This window comes from Ornithorhynchus anatinus, chromosome 5, assembly GCF_004115215.2.
Source record: "Ornithorhynchus anatinus isolate Pmale09 chromosome 5, mOrnAna1.pri.v4, whole genome shotgun sequence".
NCBI classification, from domain to species: Eukaryota; Metazoa; Chordata; class Mammalia; order Monotremata; family Ornithorhynchidae; genus Ornithorhynchus; species Ornithorhynchus anatinus.
The window spans coordinates 96,954,093-96,971,896 of record NC_041732.1 but is presented as its reverse complement, the minus strand read 5'-3'; the positions used below and the strand labels follow the sequence as shown (position 1 = coordinate 96,971,896).

At 43.3% G+C, this 17,804-nt stretch overlaps 1 protein-coding gene across 1 annotated transcript in view; it reads right to left on the bottom strand.

The window, feature by feature from the left end:
• The window catches only part of LAMA1 (laminin subunit alpha 1), a 182,851-nt gene extending 168,455 nt beyond the window's left edge, over positions 1 to 14,396 (bottom strand). The window contains exons 1-2 of the mRNA XM_039912223.1: positions 14,303 to 14,396; positions 1,073 to 1,243 (exon numbers count right to left, since the gene is read on the bottom strand). Coding sequence (XP_039768157.1) covers positions 1,073 to 1,243; positions 14,303 to 14,396 — 265 coding nt within the window. The remainder of the gene's footprint in view (positions 1 to 1,072; positions 1,244 to 14,302) is intronic.
• Positions 14,397 to 17,804: the final 3,408 nt, after the last annotated feature.

The window sequence follows — 17,804 nt, the reverse complement described above, 5'->3', positions numbered from 1 at the left end:
GCTCTGCCACACACCTGCTGTATGACACTGACACTTCACTTTACTTCCTTGTGCCTCTTTTCCATCATCTGCAAAACTGGGATTCAAAACCTGTTCTTCCTCCTAATAATAATAATCATAATAATGATTGTGGTATTTGTTAAGTGCTTACTTTGTGCCAGGCACTACTCTGAGCACTGGGGTAGATACTAGATAATTGGGATGGACACAGTTCCTGTCCCACATAGGGCTCATAGCCTTAATCCCCATTTATAGTGAGGGAACCAAGGCCCAGAGAACTGAAGTAATAATGTTGGTATTTGTTAAGCGCTTATTATGTGCCGAGCACTGTTCTAAGCGCTGGAGTAGATACAGGGTCAGCAGGTTGTCCCACATGAGGCTCACAGTCTTAATCCCCATTTTACAGATGAGGTAACTGAGGCACAGAGAAGTGAAGTGACTTGCCCACAGTCACACAGCTGACAAGTGGCAGAGCCGGGATTCGAACACATGACCTCTGACTCCCAAGCCCGGGTTCTTTCCACTGAGCCACGCTGCTTCTCATAATAATGTTGGTATTTGTTAAGCGCTTACTATGTGCCCAGCACTGTTCTAAGCGCTGGGGTAGACATAGGGGAATCAGGTCGTCCCACGTGGGGCTCACAGTCTTAATCCCCATTTTACAGATGAGGGAACTGAGGCACAGAGAAGTTAAGTGACTTGCCCACAGTCACACAGCCGACAAGTGGCAGAGCTGGGATTCGAACTCATGAGCCCTGACTCCAAAGCCCGTGCTCTTTCCACTGAGCCACGCCGTGACTTGTCCAAAGTTACACAGCAGACAAGTGGCGGAGCAGGGATTAGAACCCATGACCTTCTGACTTCCAGGCCCATGCTCTATGCACTAGGCCATGTTGCTTCTACTTAGATTGTGAACCCCATGTGGGACCTGATTATCTTATATCTGCCCCAGAGCTTATTACAGTGCTTGGCGCTAGAAGTTTCTGTTTTCTGTTTAATATGGAAACACACAAGTCAGAGAGAGAGAGAGACAGAGAGGAGTGTGGACCAGTAAGGAGCCACACACACTTACCTTTGGAGTTAGCACTGTTGTGGTCACATATTCTGCACTGGGCATTGCGTACCGGTCGTCCGGGAACGTGTTCCACCAGTTTGCAGAACATCTCCGGCCCCTTCTCCCCACATGTGGCATTGGTGCGGATATGAGCATTACTAGCCAAATTTAGAATGGCAGGAAATAAACCTAAAAAAAATACATAAAAGTTACAAAATTAGGTGTGCTATTAAGCCAAAAAGATGATTATTCTATCTTCTCCCCGCCTAGGCTAGGCATGATTACCCCCATTCCCACTCATAGATTACAGTCATCAATTCATTCATTCATTCAATTGTATTTATTGAGTGTTTACTGTGTGCAAAACCCTTTACTAAGTGCTTGGGAAAGTACAATATAACAATAAATAGATACATTCCCTGCCCACAAGGAGCTTACAGTCTAGAGTGAAAAACAGGCATTAATATAAATAAATAAATCACCAGATATATGCTATTTAAAATTCTGCATTGCCTGAGGCAACATACTTTTTTATGGTATTTGATAAGCACTTACTATGTACCAGGCAGCGTTCTAAGAGCTCAGGTAGATACAGGTAATAAGGTTGGACACACTCCATGTCCCACACTGGGTTTAGTCTTAGTCTCCATTTTACAGATGAGGTAACTGAGAGAAATAAGTGACTTGACCAAGGTCACACAGTCAACAGGTGGTGGAGCCGGGACTAGAATAATAATAATAATAATAATAGTAATAATAATGATGGCATTTGTTCATTCATTCATTCATTCAATAGTATTTATTGAGCGCTTACTTAGTGCACAGCACTGTACTAAGCGCTTGAAATGTACAACTCGGCAACAGATAGAGACAATCCCTGCCCAATAATGGGCTCACAGTCTAAACGGGGGAGACAGACAGCAAAGCAAAAAAGAGCTTACTGTGAGCCAAGCACCTTTCTAAGCACTGGGGTAGATACAAAGTCATCAGGTTGTCCTACATGGGGTTCACAATCTTAATCCCCATTCTACAGATTAGGTAATGAAGGCACAGAGAACTTAAGTGACTTGCCCAAAGTCCCACAGCTGACAAGTGGCAGGTCTGGGATTAGAACCCCCGACCTCTGACTCCCAAGCCTGTGCTCTTTCCACTACGCCCGCTGTTTCTCTTCCTAAGAATTCAAGTCCTTCTGACTGCCAGGCCCATGCTTTATCCATGAGGCCATGCTGCATCTCTTCCTAATCTTACTCACGCCCTCCCAACTCTCCCAGTCAGACTGGCACCACCATGAGGAAAAGTAAGTTTTCTTCTGCTTCAGAGGCAGAGCATAAGGGCAGAATGGGACGGAGAGTAGGGTGGAAGGGTCAGGAAGGATGCCAGAACAGGTACAAAGAGAAAGCAAATGAGGCCTTGGAATCGGAAGACCTGAGTTCTAATTCTGGCTCCACACTTTCTACCTGTGTGAGCTTGGGCAAGTCGCTAAATTTTTCCAGCCTCAGTTTCCTCATGAGGTGAAATGAGGATCAAATATCTGTTCTCCTCCTACTTAGGCTGTGGGCCAAAGCTGGGACAGGGACTGTGACCAACCAGGTAATTCTGTATCTACCCCGTTGCTTGGCACATACCATAACTGCTATTAAGAACAGCAAGCGGGAGAGACACCAAAGAAAAGAGATGAAAAATACAATCCAGAACAAAACATTTAAAAGCAGCCAGTAGAGAAACAACAGAAGAGTGAGCAACTGTGGAGGTAAATTAATAAACAAGAAAGAGTTTAGCATAATGGTGAACCAAGAGTCAGAAAACATAAGAGAGATCCAGGAGATAGAAATTGTCTAACAAAATGCAACTACAATTTGACCTCATAACCTTGATTCTACTCCTGCACAGGATGGAATAAGTGATTAATCTATGCCATAATTATAATGATTACGAAGAGGAAGGTGGAGGTCTGAGCTAACCGAGTATTTAGAGTCGGCCTTAGCCACTGTTCATGAGTCCCCTGCATCTGTGTGAACTGCACTGAAAACCTAGAGAGAAGATGGATGGAAAGACAGAATAAGTCAAAAAGCTGAACTCCTTTATCTTCCCACACAAACTCTGTCCTCCCTCTGTCTTTTCCATCACTGTAGACAACAGCACTATCCTCCCTACCTCACAAGCCCGTAACCTTAGCATTGTCCTCAACTCATTTCTCTCATTTCACCTACATATTCAATCTGTCATCACAACCAGTGGGTTCTAAATTTAATACAGTGCTAAAATCCATCCTTTCTTTTTCATCCAAACTGCCACCATGCTTAGCCAAGCACTTATCCTATCCCGCTTTGACTACTGAGTCTACCTCCTTGTTGACCTCCAGGGCTACTGTCTCTCCCCACTCCAATTCATAATTCACTGTGCTGCATAAATCATTTATCAACACAACGTTCAGTTCATGACTCCCCACTCCTCAAGAACCTCCAATGGCTGACCATCCACCTCCACAGGAACTCCTTACCATTGGCTTTAAAAAACTCAATTCCTTCAAACATATGTATTGAGCACTTTCTGTGTGCAAAGCACTGAACTAAGCTCTTGGGAAGAGTACAGAATGAATGAATGAGTGAATATATTGAAGCAGCATGGCTCAGTGGAAAAGAGCCCGGGCTTGGGAGTCAGAGGTCATAGGTTCGAATCCTAGATCCGCCACTTGTCAGCTGTGTAACTGTGGGCAAGTCACTTCACTTCTGTGTGCCGCAGTTCCCTCATCTGTAGAATGGGGTTCTACATCTGTGAGTTTCACGTGGGACAAAGTGATTACCCTGTATCTCCCCCAGTGCTTAGAACAGTGTTCTGTACATAGTAAGCGTTTAACAAATACCAACATTATTATTATTATAACAGACAAATTCCCTGCCCACTACAAGTTGCTGACCCATCCTACCTCACCTCACTAATCTCCTAAAACAGACCAGCCCACACACTCTACCCATTTAGTGCCAGCTTACACACTGTGTTCCGATCTTGTCTAGCTCAACACCACCCCTTTCCCTGTAATAACTGTGGTATTTGTTAAGTGCTTATTATGTGCCAGGCACTGTACTAAGTGCTTGGACACAAACAAATCAGGTCAGACACAGTACCTGTCCCACATGGGGCTCATAGTCTTAATTCCCATTTCACATTCTTTCATTCAGTCAGTCGTATGTATTGAGTACTTAATTTGCACAGAGCTCTGTAATAAGCACTTGGGAAATACAATTCAGCAACAAATACAGACAATCCCTGCCCATAACGGGCTCACAGTCTAGAAGGTGGGAGGCAGACATCAAAACAAGTAAACAGCCATCAGTAGCATCATTATAAATGGAATTATAGATATATACACATCATTAATAAAAATAAATGAAATAATGATTATAAATATGTACATAACTACACGAATATAAGGTAACTGAGGCCTGGAGAAGTGAGGTGACTTGTCTAAGGTCACAATGCAGACAAGTGGTGGAGCTGGGATTAGAACCCAGATCCTTTTGACTCCCCAGCCAGTACGCTTTCCCAAGTCCTCCTCCTAGCCTGGAACTCCTTCCCATTCCATATACACAAGAGCATCAATCTCTCCACCTTCAAAGCACTACTAAGGTCGCATCTCCTCCAAGAGGTCTTCCCTGATTAAGCCCTCTTTTCCCCAACTCCTTCTCTCTTTTGTGTCATCTATGCACTTCAATCTGAGACCTTTGGACATTAGATAGTCACTCTTGCACCCTCAACCCCACAGCACTTATGGACACATCTTTAAATCTATATCATAAATTATCTATTTATTCATATCAATGACTGTCTCCCTCTCTAGACTGTAAACTCCTTATGGGCAGTCATAGTCTAAGTAACAGTCTTAAAGGCACAAGAACAGAAGAAAATAAGAAAGAAAATGAGAAAGTTGAGTGGATCCAGCAATGATTTACAAGAGTCAGGAGGCTATGAACTTAGAGAGAGAGAAAGAAAGGGAGAGCCAGCAGACATCTAAGCCAGTGACATTCATTCATTCATTCATTCATTCAATAGTATTTATTGAGCACTTACTATGTTCAGAGTACTGTACTAAGCACTTGGAATGTACAATTCGGCAATAGATAGAGACAATCCCTGCCCAATGACAGGCTCAGAGTCTAAATGGGGGAGACAGCAAAGCAAAACAGAACAAAACAAAAGAAAGATAATATCAAGATAAATAGAATCAAGGAGATATACACCTCATTAACAAAATAAATAGGGTAATAAGTTATATATACAAATGAGCACAGTGCTGAGGGGAGGGGAAGGGGGAAGAGCAGAGGCTGGGGTGGAGGGAAAGGGAAGCAGAGGGAAAGGGGGGCTCAGTCTGGGACGGTCTCCTGGAAGAGGTGAGCTTTCAGTAGGGCTTTGAAGAGGGGAAGAGAGTTAGGCGGTGTGAGGAGGGAGGACATTCCAGGACAGCGGTAGGATGTGGGCCGGGGTCAACAGCAGACTAGGCGTGAATGGGGGACCGTGAGGAGGTGAGTGGCAGAGAAGCGGAGTGTACGGGGTGAGCAGTAGAAAGAGAGAAGGGAGGGGAGGTAGAAGGGGGCAAGGTGATGGAGACCTTTGAAGCCAAGAGTGAGGGGTTTTAGGCTACACCCCTAAACAAGAATAATAATAATAATAATGTTTTTGAAGCCTTGCTATATACCAGGCACCATACTAAGCACTGGGATAGATATAAGTTAATCGGGTTGGACCCAGTCACTGTCCCACATGGGGCTCACAGTTTTAATCTCTATTTTACAGATGAGGGAACGGAGCCACAGAGAAGTGAAGTGACTTGTTCAAGATCATACAGCAGATAAGTGGCGGAGTCAGGATTAGAACCCAGGTCCTTCTAACTCCTAGGCCCGTGCTCTATCACAGTCAATCAGTCAACCATATTTATTGAGCACTTGTGTGCAGAGCACTATACTGAGCTTTTGGAAGCGTTGACACACTTCCTGTCCACACAAAGTTTACAGTTTAATGACAGGGAGAAAGATACACCTACAGAAAAAAGGAGACTCAAAATCCAGTGGATGAAGAGGCAACTACAAAGTCCAAATCAAATCTGTACTGGAGGACCAAATACAATCATCTGAATAGAAAGTTGGTTAAAAGCGTGGAAAACCTTCAGAACCAGTTATATAAAACAGGAAGAGAAATAGGAAGGTGGCATGTCACAGGTGGTGGAACTTGCTTCAGGCTTACAAATACCTAGTTATGCCTCTGCAAGCCCTGTTTCTTCTCTTAAACCTTGAAGTAAATCTATGGTATTGCATGATTAAATCCTTTTCATTTAGGTGAGGTGGCCATGTCTCAAGGACACTCTCTGCACACTAGCTAGTTGTATAAATATGGGAAGCATGTTGCCTAGTGGAAAGAGCATGTGCTGGGGAGTCAGAGATCCTAAATTCTAATCCAGCTCTGCTATTTGCCTGCTGTGCTACCTTGGGCAAGTCACTTAACTTCTCTGTTGCAAAATGGGGATTCAGTACCTGTTCTCCCTCCTACTTAGACTGTGAACCCCATGTAAGACCTGATTATTTTGTAACTAACTCATCACTTAGTACAGTGCTTAACAAATATCATTATTACTCACCACTTAATAATAATAATGTTGGCATTCGTTAAGCACCTACTATGTGCACAGCACTGTTCTAAGCGCTGGGGGAGATACAGGGTAATCAGGTTGTCCCACGTGAGGCTCAAAGTTAATCCCTATTTTACAGATGAGGTAACTGAGGCACCGAGAAGTGAAGTGACTTGCCCACAGTCACACAGCTGACAAGTGGCAGAGCTGGTATTCGAACCCATGACCTCTGACTCCCAAGCCCAGGATTTTTCCACTGAGCCATGCTGCTTCTGTAGTACAGTGCTTAACAAATATCATTATTATTATTATTGTTATTAATGAACATAATGTCCATTCATCTAAATTTTCTGGTGTAGTGGCAGCATTTCCTGAAGATTTGTCTAGCAAACTTCACAGAGTTTTGAACAAACTTCCAGCCAACTAAACCACCATGATAAGGAAGAGATCAATTACAATGAACTAAACTTGAATCCAACTTCAAGGGTATCCCATTTTCAAATAGCACATACTTTTTTATGATACTTGTTAAGCACCTATTATAGGCTAAACACTGTACTCAGTGCTGGAGTAGATTATATAAGAAAATCATGTTGGACCCGTCCCTGCCCCAGATGAGGCTCACCTACTAAGTAGGAGGGATAGGATTTAATCCCTAATTTACAGGTGAGTAAACTAAGGCACAGAGAAATTAAGTTACTTGCCCAAGGTCATCCAGTGGGCAAGCAGGAGAACCAGGATTAGAACTAATGACCCCCAATCCCAATTCTCTTTCTACTAGGCCACACTGCTTCCCTCATATTAAATCCCTCCATTATATTTGCTTTATTCAAATGAAGGTATCATTAAGGACATTATGATTTCCTCTAGGTTAGGATCCAACAATGAAGACAAAAAAGGGATGGAAAATACTATGTTGGTGCAGTTTTCCTCACAGGTTAACATCTGGCTGGAGGTAAAGTCTTCCTACAACAATCCTTTGAATCTCTTAAAGCTGAGACTTTTGCTGTAAGTCAAGGGTTTTGCCTTGACCTACTTGTTCTGGTATTTCTCCTCCCCTTCATCAACACTAAATGACATCCCCTTTTCCAAAATCCCCTTAAAATATTACCTCCTCCAGGAAGCAATTTAATCAATCAATCAATGGTATTTATTGGACACTTACTGTGTGCAGTGCACTGTATTAAGCACTTGGAAGAGTATAATACCACATATTCCCTGCTCACAGTGAGCTTTCAGTCTAGAGGAAATTCCTAATTAATCTCAATACTTTCTGTTTCATGACATCTCTGCCACCTCAGCACTTTTCACTCATTTGTTATGTATTGTATTTGTCTACTTTCTCACTAAGTAGGATGAAAAATGAGGGTAAAGATGGAAACTGCAAAAACAACAAAACAACAAACTGAACAAATAGCTCAAAGTATAGAAATGTAGGAATAAAATATGGTTAATGTGTATGAGAAACTGCTAGGCCTAGTGGAAGGAGCAGAACCTGGGAATCAGGTAACCTGGTTTCCAGTGTCTGCTCTGCCACTTACTTGCTGTTTGACCTTGTACAAGTCATTTTGCTCCTCTGTGCTTCCATTTTCTCTACTGTAAAATGGGGACTAAATACTTGTTTTACCTCCTCAGACTTAGAGCCTATGTGGGACAGGGACTCTGTCCTACTGATTATCTTATACTGTCCCCACTGTTTAGTACAATGTTCAGTACACTTAACAGATATCTAGCTACATGGCCTAGTGCAAAGAGCCTAGGCCTGTAGAAGCAGCGTGGCTCAGTGGAAAGAGCCCGGGCTTGGGAGTCAGAGATCATGGGTTCGAATCCCGGCTCTGCCACTTGTCAGCTCTGTGACTGTGGGCAAGTCACTTAACTTCTCTGTGCCTCAGTTACCTCATCTGTAAAATGGGGAATATGACTGTGAGCCCCACATGGGACAACCTGATTACCCTGTATCTACCCCAGCGCTTAGAACAGTTCTCTGCACATAGTAAGCGCTTAACAAATACCAAGATTATTATTATTATTATTATTATTATTAAGTCAGGAATATTGGGTTCTAAACCCAGCTTCTCCACTTCATTCATTCATTCAATAGTATTTATTGAGCGCTTACTATGTGCAGAGCGCTGTACTAAGTGCTTGGAATGTACAAATCAGCAACAGATAGAGACAGTCCCTGCCCACTGACGGGCTTACAGTCTAATCGGGGGAGACAGACAGACAAGAACAATAGCAATAAATAGACAATAGCAATAAATAGAATCAAGGGGATGTACATCTCATTAAAACAATAGCAATAAATAGAATCAAGGGGATGTACATCTCATTAACAAAATAAATAGGGTAATAAAAATATATACAAATGAGTGGATGAGACTGTGCTGAGGGGAGGGAAAGGGAGAGGGGGAGGAGCAGAGGGAAAGGGGAGGAAAAGGGGGCTTAGCTGAGGGGAGGTGAAGGGGGCATAGAGAGGCAGCAGAGGGAGCAGAGGGAAAAGGGGAAGCTCAGTCTGGGAAGGCCTCTTGGAGGAGGTGAACTCTAAGTAGCTCTCACTTGTTTGCTATGTGACTCTCGGCAAGTCACTTAACTTCTCTGTGCCTCACTTTCCTTATCAGTAAAATTGAGATTAAATATCTGTTCTCCCTCCCCATTAGATCACGAGCCCCATGTGGAACAGGGACTATTTCCAAACAAATTGTCTTGTATCTATCCCAGTGTTTAGGTCAATCCTGGACATATAGTAAACCCTTAACAAATATTATTATTCTTAGTAGTAGTAATAGTACTATTATTAAAAAACTATTGTTATTATCCCCTCCCTGGGTGGCACCTGGAGATTTTCCAGTACTCTACCAGTCTCAACTACAGGAGAGAGAGTCAAACAAAGGCATTACCCATTCCATTACTACATTGGCCAGTGACTAGTGAGTGGAAGGCAATCCGCTACAACTCAAAACTCCCCTATGTTGGACAGTCGAGGCATTGGAGACAGTTGAGGGCAGAGACTCAAATTTACTGTGCAGAAGAAGGCAATGGTAAACCACTTCCACATTTTTACTCAGAAAACTCTATGGAAACACTACCAGAAAGACTGCAGATAGAGGTGGGGTGTTCTGGGAAAGATGTGTCCATGGTGTCACTATGGGTAGGAGACGATTTGACAACATAAGAAAAGACAATTGTTATAATAGTACTACACCTTAATAATAATAAGTGATAAAATAAAGGTTCACATGCCTACAGTGACATGCACATAGCAAGGACTCAATAAGTGCTTTTGTTACAGCCAGGAAAAGAAACCTCAGGTGTTGGAATTTGCACTACCAGAAAAAGAAGGTAGTACAATATTAATCAAACTTATTCAACACCTTCTGAATGATCAAGATTTCCTTTCAGAGTTTTCTGTGCCCTTTTGGCAATTCTGAGACAGAGATTTAATGAAAATCTATTTACCCTAGCTAGCCATAACTTAGAAAGCCTTTAGTTCAACACGATCGAAAATGGCAAACTAATTAGAAATGTTGGTCTTATTTAGCTTCCTTAGGAAACAGGAAGTCCAAATTGACTATAAGTCAAAAAAAAGAGTCCACAAAGTCCAAACTATTCCCAAACTAGTACATGATATGTGTGGGGATTATTTAAAGAAGCCTGCAGAGGGTTTTCTGACTCCACTAGCAAGTACTTGATTGTCTTCCTGAACACCAGGTCTTTGTCACGCTGTTTTGTCCCTATGAAATGTAGTACAACCTCAGTGTCCCTTGCATCAGTGCAAGAGAAGCAATGAGGCCTACTAGATAGAGCATGGACCCGGGACTAAGAAGGACCTGGGTTTTAATTCCCCTCTGCCACTCATCTACTGTGAGACCTTGGGCAAGTCACTTAACTTCTCCATGCCTCAGTTACATTGATATTGTGAGTCCTATGTGGGACGTGGACTGTGTCCAACCAGATTAGCTTGTATCTTGTCCAGAGCTTAGAACAGTGCCTGGCCCATGGGAAGTGCTTAGCATATACCAAGGAAAAAAAAACCTTGCAGAATCATAAAAGGGCCATTTTTCTCTATTTGACTATTTACAACATTGTAATGCAGCACTTTGTGAATGCTCAAGCTCAGGAAAACAACTCCTTTTTTAAGTTTTTCCAATTCACAAACTATCACTTCCTCTGCTTCTGAAATTAAAACAGGTGTGGGAGTCTTTTTGGCACTCATTTGGAAGTATTCATGCAAATCAGCAGTTCTCAGTTTTGCCCAAGGACAATTCAAGAATCCTCTCCGTGCTATTGAGTGAGCAGACCACATGAATAGAACACACAAAATACGCTTGCATACACAAAGATGTGCTTTATCACTGAGCTGAAATTTAATGTGCTGCCCAGACCGGTAAGAATTAAATTATGAGCCTGCCCCAAGGCCACGTCCATCATGAAAAGAGAGTCAAGAACAATTAAACAACTTCAGCTGCAGTGGAAAGATTAACTAGAGGTCACAAAAGAAAAACAGCAGAGGGTTTATTTTCTACTCCTTTGATGAAACATCCATCATAAGCAACAAAATACAGTAAGTTCCTGTTATATGGAATTTGCAGAGATTGGATAGATCTGGATCTATGTCCGGATTTTTTTTTTTGTCCTTAGAAAGAGACATTTTTTCTGGGTCACAAGACAGCACCCTCCACCCCTGGAAATCCTGAATCTGGGTAAGAGCCAAAGCACCTACTCTGGGGGTGAGGGATGGAGGCCCAGCTGCCAAGCCTTGTTATTACGGGGGTGACATCATTGGCTTCCCCCCCCCCCCACACACTTCTTGGGGCAGGAAGGGGCACATAACTAGCTCGCCCTGCCCTTAGATTAAGAAAAGAATCAGAGGAGGTGCCAAGATGGCAGCTCTGCCCCTTGCCCTTGTTAGTTAGGGCTGAATACCTTGCATGTGTCATATGGTTGGGGCCTCTCTGATATGAGTGGGAACTGGGAGTGGGCTGGAGTCCTAATAGCTGGAGTATTCAAGGCCCAAAGGGGAACTGGCAGAACTGGGGTTCTCTTGGCATCAGTGGAAGCTGGGTGCAGGATGGGGTCTCCGTGGAGTGTGCTGGGCATGGGATGGGGTGGGGTTGGAAGTCTGGAGCCGACCACCGTGGCGACAGAATTTAAGTGGCCCCCATTGGTATGTAGTCTGGGAGGGGGATGGGTAAAGACCCAAGAGCATCTTTCCCAACCAATCCTGCTTCCCAAGGAAAGCCAGCGATGAGGCTATGGGGAAGGAGATGGTCCTCTTTCTGCACATTGTACTTTTTCTTCTTTCCCTCTCCTTCCCTTCTCCCCTTTTCTCTTCCATTTTTTCTTTTCTCTCCTCCTCTTCCCTCCATTTCTTCCTCTCCTTTCCCCTCAAGGCTCCACTCCAATGTTCCACCCGCAAGTTGATTCAAATGAAAACTTAACAACCCTAATCAGGCGAGATGAAATGGCTCATCCATATTAGAAAGGGGGATATAATAATCATGGGATTTGTTAAGTGCTTACTATGTTCCAGGAACTGTACTAAGTGCTGGAGTAGATACAAAAGAATTGGGTTAGAAACAGTTTCTGTAACCCTTGGGGTTCACAGTCTAAGTAGGAGGGAGAACAGGTATTTAAACTCCATTTTACAGATGAGGAAACTGAGGCACAGAGAAGTTAAGTGATTAGTCCATGTCACCCAGCAGGCAAGTAGCAGGGCTGGGACTAGACCCAGGTCCTCTGATGCTCATACCTGTGCTCTTTCCACAAAGGCATCGCTAAAATCTGCCCTTTCCTCTCTATCCAAACTGCTGCTATGTTAATAAAATCACTCATCCTAACCCGCCTGGATTACTGTGCCAGCCTCCTTGCTGACCTCCCAGCCTTCTGTCTCTCCCCTTTCCAGTCCATACTTCACTCTGCTGCTGGATCATTTTTCTACAAAAACATTCAGAACATGTCTCCCCACTCCTCAAAAACTTCAGTGATTGTCCATCCACCTTTGCATCAAGCAAAAACTCCTCACCATTGGCTTTAAAGCACTCAATCACCTTGCCCCTTCCTACCTCACCTTACTACTCTCCTACTTCAACCCACCCCTCCCACCTGGATCCTCTAATGCTAACCTCACTATGCCTCAATTTCATCTATCTCGCCACTGACCTCTTGCCCACATCCTACCTCTGGCCTGGAATGCCCTACCTATTTAAATCTGACAGACAATTCCTCTCCTCAGTTTCAAAACATTTTTGAAGGCACTTCTCCTAGAGGCCTTCCCTGACTAGGCCCCCCTTTCCTCTTCTCCCACTCCAGTATGCGTCGCCCTGACTTTCTCTCTTTGTTCTTCCCCGTCACTGCCCCACAGCATTTATGCACATATTTTAATTAATTTATTTATATTAATGTCTGTCTTCCCCTCTCTAGACTGTAAGCTCATTGTGGGCAGGGAACATGTCTATTTATTGTTGCATTTTACTCTCCCAAGCACCTAGTACAGTGCTCTGCAGACCGTACGCACTCAATAAATACAGTGTCTGGCACATAGTAAGTGCTTAACAAATACCACAATTGCTTAATTTATCTGTGACTCAGTTTCCCCAACTGCAAAATGGCAATTCAATACCTGGTTCTACTTGCCTGCCTACTTGCCAGAGATAGATAGAAGTAAATCAGGTCAGATACAGTTCCAGAATCACATGGGGCTCATAGGCAAGTAGGAGGGAGAACAAGTATTGAATTCCCATTTTGCAGTTGGGGAAACTGAGTCACAGATAAATTAAACAATTGTGGAATTTGTTAAGCACTTACTATGTGCCAGACACTGTACAAAGCGCTGGGGTAGATACAAGCAAATTGGGTTGGACACAGTACCTGTCCCACATGGAGCTCTCACTCTTAATTCCCCTTTTACAGTTTAGGTAACTATGACCCAGAAAAGCTTTGCAATACAGTTGAGTGAATGATGGCTTGCTGCAGCGGTGTGGTTGTAGGAGATGGAGGCCCTGGAGCCTGTTTTTATAGAGCACAATTGACTGAATCCTATACTTGCTTTCAACCCAGATTTCGGGCCAGGTCTTAACTAGCAAATTAGCCATTTTAAAAAACAGAATACCCACTGGCCTCAATTATTCTGTTATTTCAGGCCAGAAAAGTTACCTTCTGAAGTATCAGAATGCTATAATTTACCAGTTGAGAGCCAATTACATGTGTCTTGCTACTGTTGTAAATGTTCCGGTGCTGAGTACAGTGTCTAGCACAACTCCCCTACACAACCGTTTCCATGTTCCTTTTCATTCTTATGCATTTGCCAGAAGTGAAGAGTCTGAGAGCTAGAGTGGAATACTAATTTCAAACAGGCCTGCCTCTGGCCCAACCTTATATTACTCCCATCCAAACTTCCTTGTGCAGAACATGGTAGCCCTTTCAATGGAAGAGGGGAGGGGTTGGGAAGTTTGAGAGCAGCAGCAACGCAAAGTCCACGCAAATGACCAGATCCTATTCTACAGTACAATCTCAGGGGTGTTCCCGCTCAATTTTAGAAATGCAGGAGAGAGGGCAAGTTTCCATGCAAATTATTCTTCGTCTTCTCACAGTCTAAAGAAGATAGCAACATTCAGAAGTTCCCTAACCTTTAACAAAACAAACGATTGCATTATTCAGGGTATAGCCATCAATGTCCCTGTGGCTTTTAATTACTTGATCAATTATCATGAAAATACCCATGGCTACAAATCTCATTATCCATTCCACAGGATGAATGCAAGGGTTTACAGCATTTTATTTGCCAATCACTGGGGACGACATTAATTTTCCTGATTTTTTGAAAGGTAGAAATGTATACTGAACAAGACTCATGAGGTAGAAAAGAAAAGCTAAATGACACACTCAAGGTCATACAATTAGTGTCCAGATTCACACAGGAAAGTTGGAACTAGACTCTGTAATTCCCAGTGCTGGACTTGATCTCTAGCCACAGAAGATGAAATTTTATAGAAAGGCAGAATAACATAAGCAATGTCATTACTAGATCAGTAATCTACTAAAATATTCTGCCTCCCAGAGTGGTGTTAGATTTCTTGGAGGTCCGATGTGGCAGTTGCTCTCCCAATATTTAGGGAAGGACCATTTAACACCCAAAACTAACTTTTCCATCTTGTCCATGCATTCATCCAAACCTCACTTGAACCTGCCAATAACTTCATCCTGTACAACTACCTGTGGTAACCAAGTCCATGTTTTGCTTTGTTTTGTTTTTTAATTGTGTTTGCTAAGCATTTATTACGCATCAAGCACTGGGATAGATAGAAATTAATCAGGCCAGATACAGCTCCAGAACCACATGGGGCTCATAGGCAAGTAGGAGGGAGAACAAGTACTGAATCCCCATTTTGCAGTTGGGGAAACTGAGTCACAGATAAATTAAGCAATTCTGGTATTTGTTAAGAACTTACTATGTGCCAGACACTGTACTAAGTGCAGGGGTAGATACAAGCAAATTGGGTTGGACACAACCTGTCCCACATGGGGCTCACAGTCTTAATTCCCATTTTACAGTTGAGGTAACTATGACCCAGAAAAGTTATGCAACTTGCCTGAGGTCACTCAGCAGAAAAGTGGCGGGGCTGAGATTAGAACCCAGGTCCTTCTGACTCCCAGGCCCGTGTTAATGACTTGCCCATGGTCACAGAGCAGGCAAGTGGTAGAGCTGGGATGAAAACCCAGGTCCTCTGGCTCCCAAGTCTGTGTTTTATCTATTTGGCCATGCTCCTTACCACCCACAGGGTGAGAAATTGTTTCTTTTCACCAATCAATTGCTCAATTTAATGAGCACTTACTCTGGGCAGAGCACTGTACTAAGTGCTTGGGAGAGTACAATACAACTAAGTTGGTAGACACATTCCCTGCCCCCAGTAAGCTCACAGTCTAGAGGGGGAGACAGATATTAATATAATTCATTAAATTATGGATTTATGCCTGTCTACCTGTTTTGTTTTGTTGTCTGTCTCTCCCTTCTAGACTGTGAGCCTGTTGATGGGTAGGGATTGCTTCTGTTGCTGAATTGTACTTCCCAAGTGCTTAGTACACTGCTCTGCACACAGGAAGCACTCAATAAATACAATTGAATGAATGAATGAATGAATGAATGAATGGATCTGTGCATAACTGCTGTGGGGCTGAGGGATGGGGGAATAAAAGGAGCAAATTGAAGTGCAAGGGCGATACAGAAGGGAGTGGAAGAAGTGAAAATGAGGCCTTTGTAAAGGAAGGCCTCTTGGAGTAGATATGCCTTCAGTAAAACTTTTAATGTGGGGAGAGTAATTGTCAAATATGAAGAAGGGCATTCCAGGCCAGAGGGAGGATGTGGGCGAGAGGTCGTTGGTGAGAGAGACGAGATTGAGGTACAGTGAGTAGGTTGGCACTTGACGAGCAAAGGGTGCACACTGGGTTGTAATAGGAAAGCCACCAGGAGAGGTAGGAGGGCGCAAGGTGATTGAGTCTTTTAAAGCCAATGGGGAGGAGTTCCTGTTTGATGCAGACGTTGATGGACAACCACTGGAAGTTCCTGAGGAGTGGAGAAATCTTTCCTGAATGTTTTGGAGAAAAATAACTCAGACAGCAGAGTGAAGTAGGGACTGGAATGGGGAGAGACAGGAGGCAGTGAGGTCAGCAAGGAGGCTAATACAGTAATCAAGGTGAGATTGGATAATTGTATTAACTTTGTAGCAGTTTGAATGGACAAGAAAGGGCAGATTTTAGCGATGATATAAAGATGGAATCGACAGATTTTAGTGATAATTGAACATGTGGGTTCAAAGAGAGAGAGGAGTCAAGGAAAAACTCAAGGTTATCGGCTTGTGAGACAGAGGGATGGTGGTACAGTCTATAGTGATGGGAAAATCAGGATTTGCATGGAAGATAAGAAGCTTTCTGGACACGTTAAGTTTGAGGTGTCAACAGGATATCCAAGTAGACATGTCTGGAAGGCAGGAGGAAATGTGAGACTGCAGAGAGGGCGAGAGATCAGAACTGGAGGTGTATATTTGGGAATCATCTCCAAAGAGGTGGTAGTTCATTCACTCATTCATTCATTCAATCATATTTATTAAGCACTTACTGTGTGCAGAGCACTGTACTTAGCTATTGGGAGAGCACAATACAACAGTAAACAGACACATTCCCTGCCCACAACGAGCTTACCGTCTAGAGGTGGGGAGGCAGACATCAATACAAATAAATAAAATTACAGATATGTACATAAGTGCTATGGGGTTGGGAGGGGGGAAAACAAAGGGAGTAAGTCAGGGCGATTCAGAAGGGTGTGGGAGAAGAAAGGGGGCTTAGGGAAGGCCTCTTGGAGATGTGCCTTCAATAAGACTTTGAAGAGGGGGAGAATAATTGTTGAAGCGATGGGAGTAAATGAGTTCTCCAAAGGAGTGGGTGTAGATGGAGAATCAGTCAATAATATTTATCAAGTGTCCCTCTCAGGGTCACACCTCAAGAGTCTCCAGTACTCTGCTGGTCTCGACTTTGGGATGAAGAGGCAAGAAGAGGAATATCCATTCCATCTCTAGCTTGGGCAGTGGCTAGCGAGTGGAAGACAGTCTGCTACAAGTGAAAACTCACCCATGCCGGACAACAGCAGCATGGGAGAGAGTCAAGGGTGGAGACTAATGTTTAATGCGTGGAAGGAGGCAATGTTAAATCATTTCGGATTTTTACCAAGAAATCTCTATGGATACACTACCAGAATGACTGCAGGTGGAGGTGGGGCATTCTGGAAGAGATGTGTCCATGGCATCACTATGGGTCAGAGACGACTCGAAAGTATAAGACAAGACAATGTATCAAGCAACTATTGAGTGCAGAGCATCCCGTGCAGAGCATTGGAAGAGTATAGTTAGTTGTTATGATCCCTTAAGGAGCACACACTACAGGGGGAGAGACAAATATTAAAATAATATGTAGATTGGAGGAAGAAGGAAAGTGGAAATCATGTGAGTGCTTAAGAAATGAGCAGTGTACAAAAGTGCTACAGGTGGTTGCAAAGATAAGCGTGTGATTGGGACAAAATACTGGAGGGTACTTACACCACCACCCCCACCAGGTAGGACTTATGCATATTCATTCATT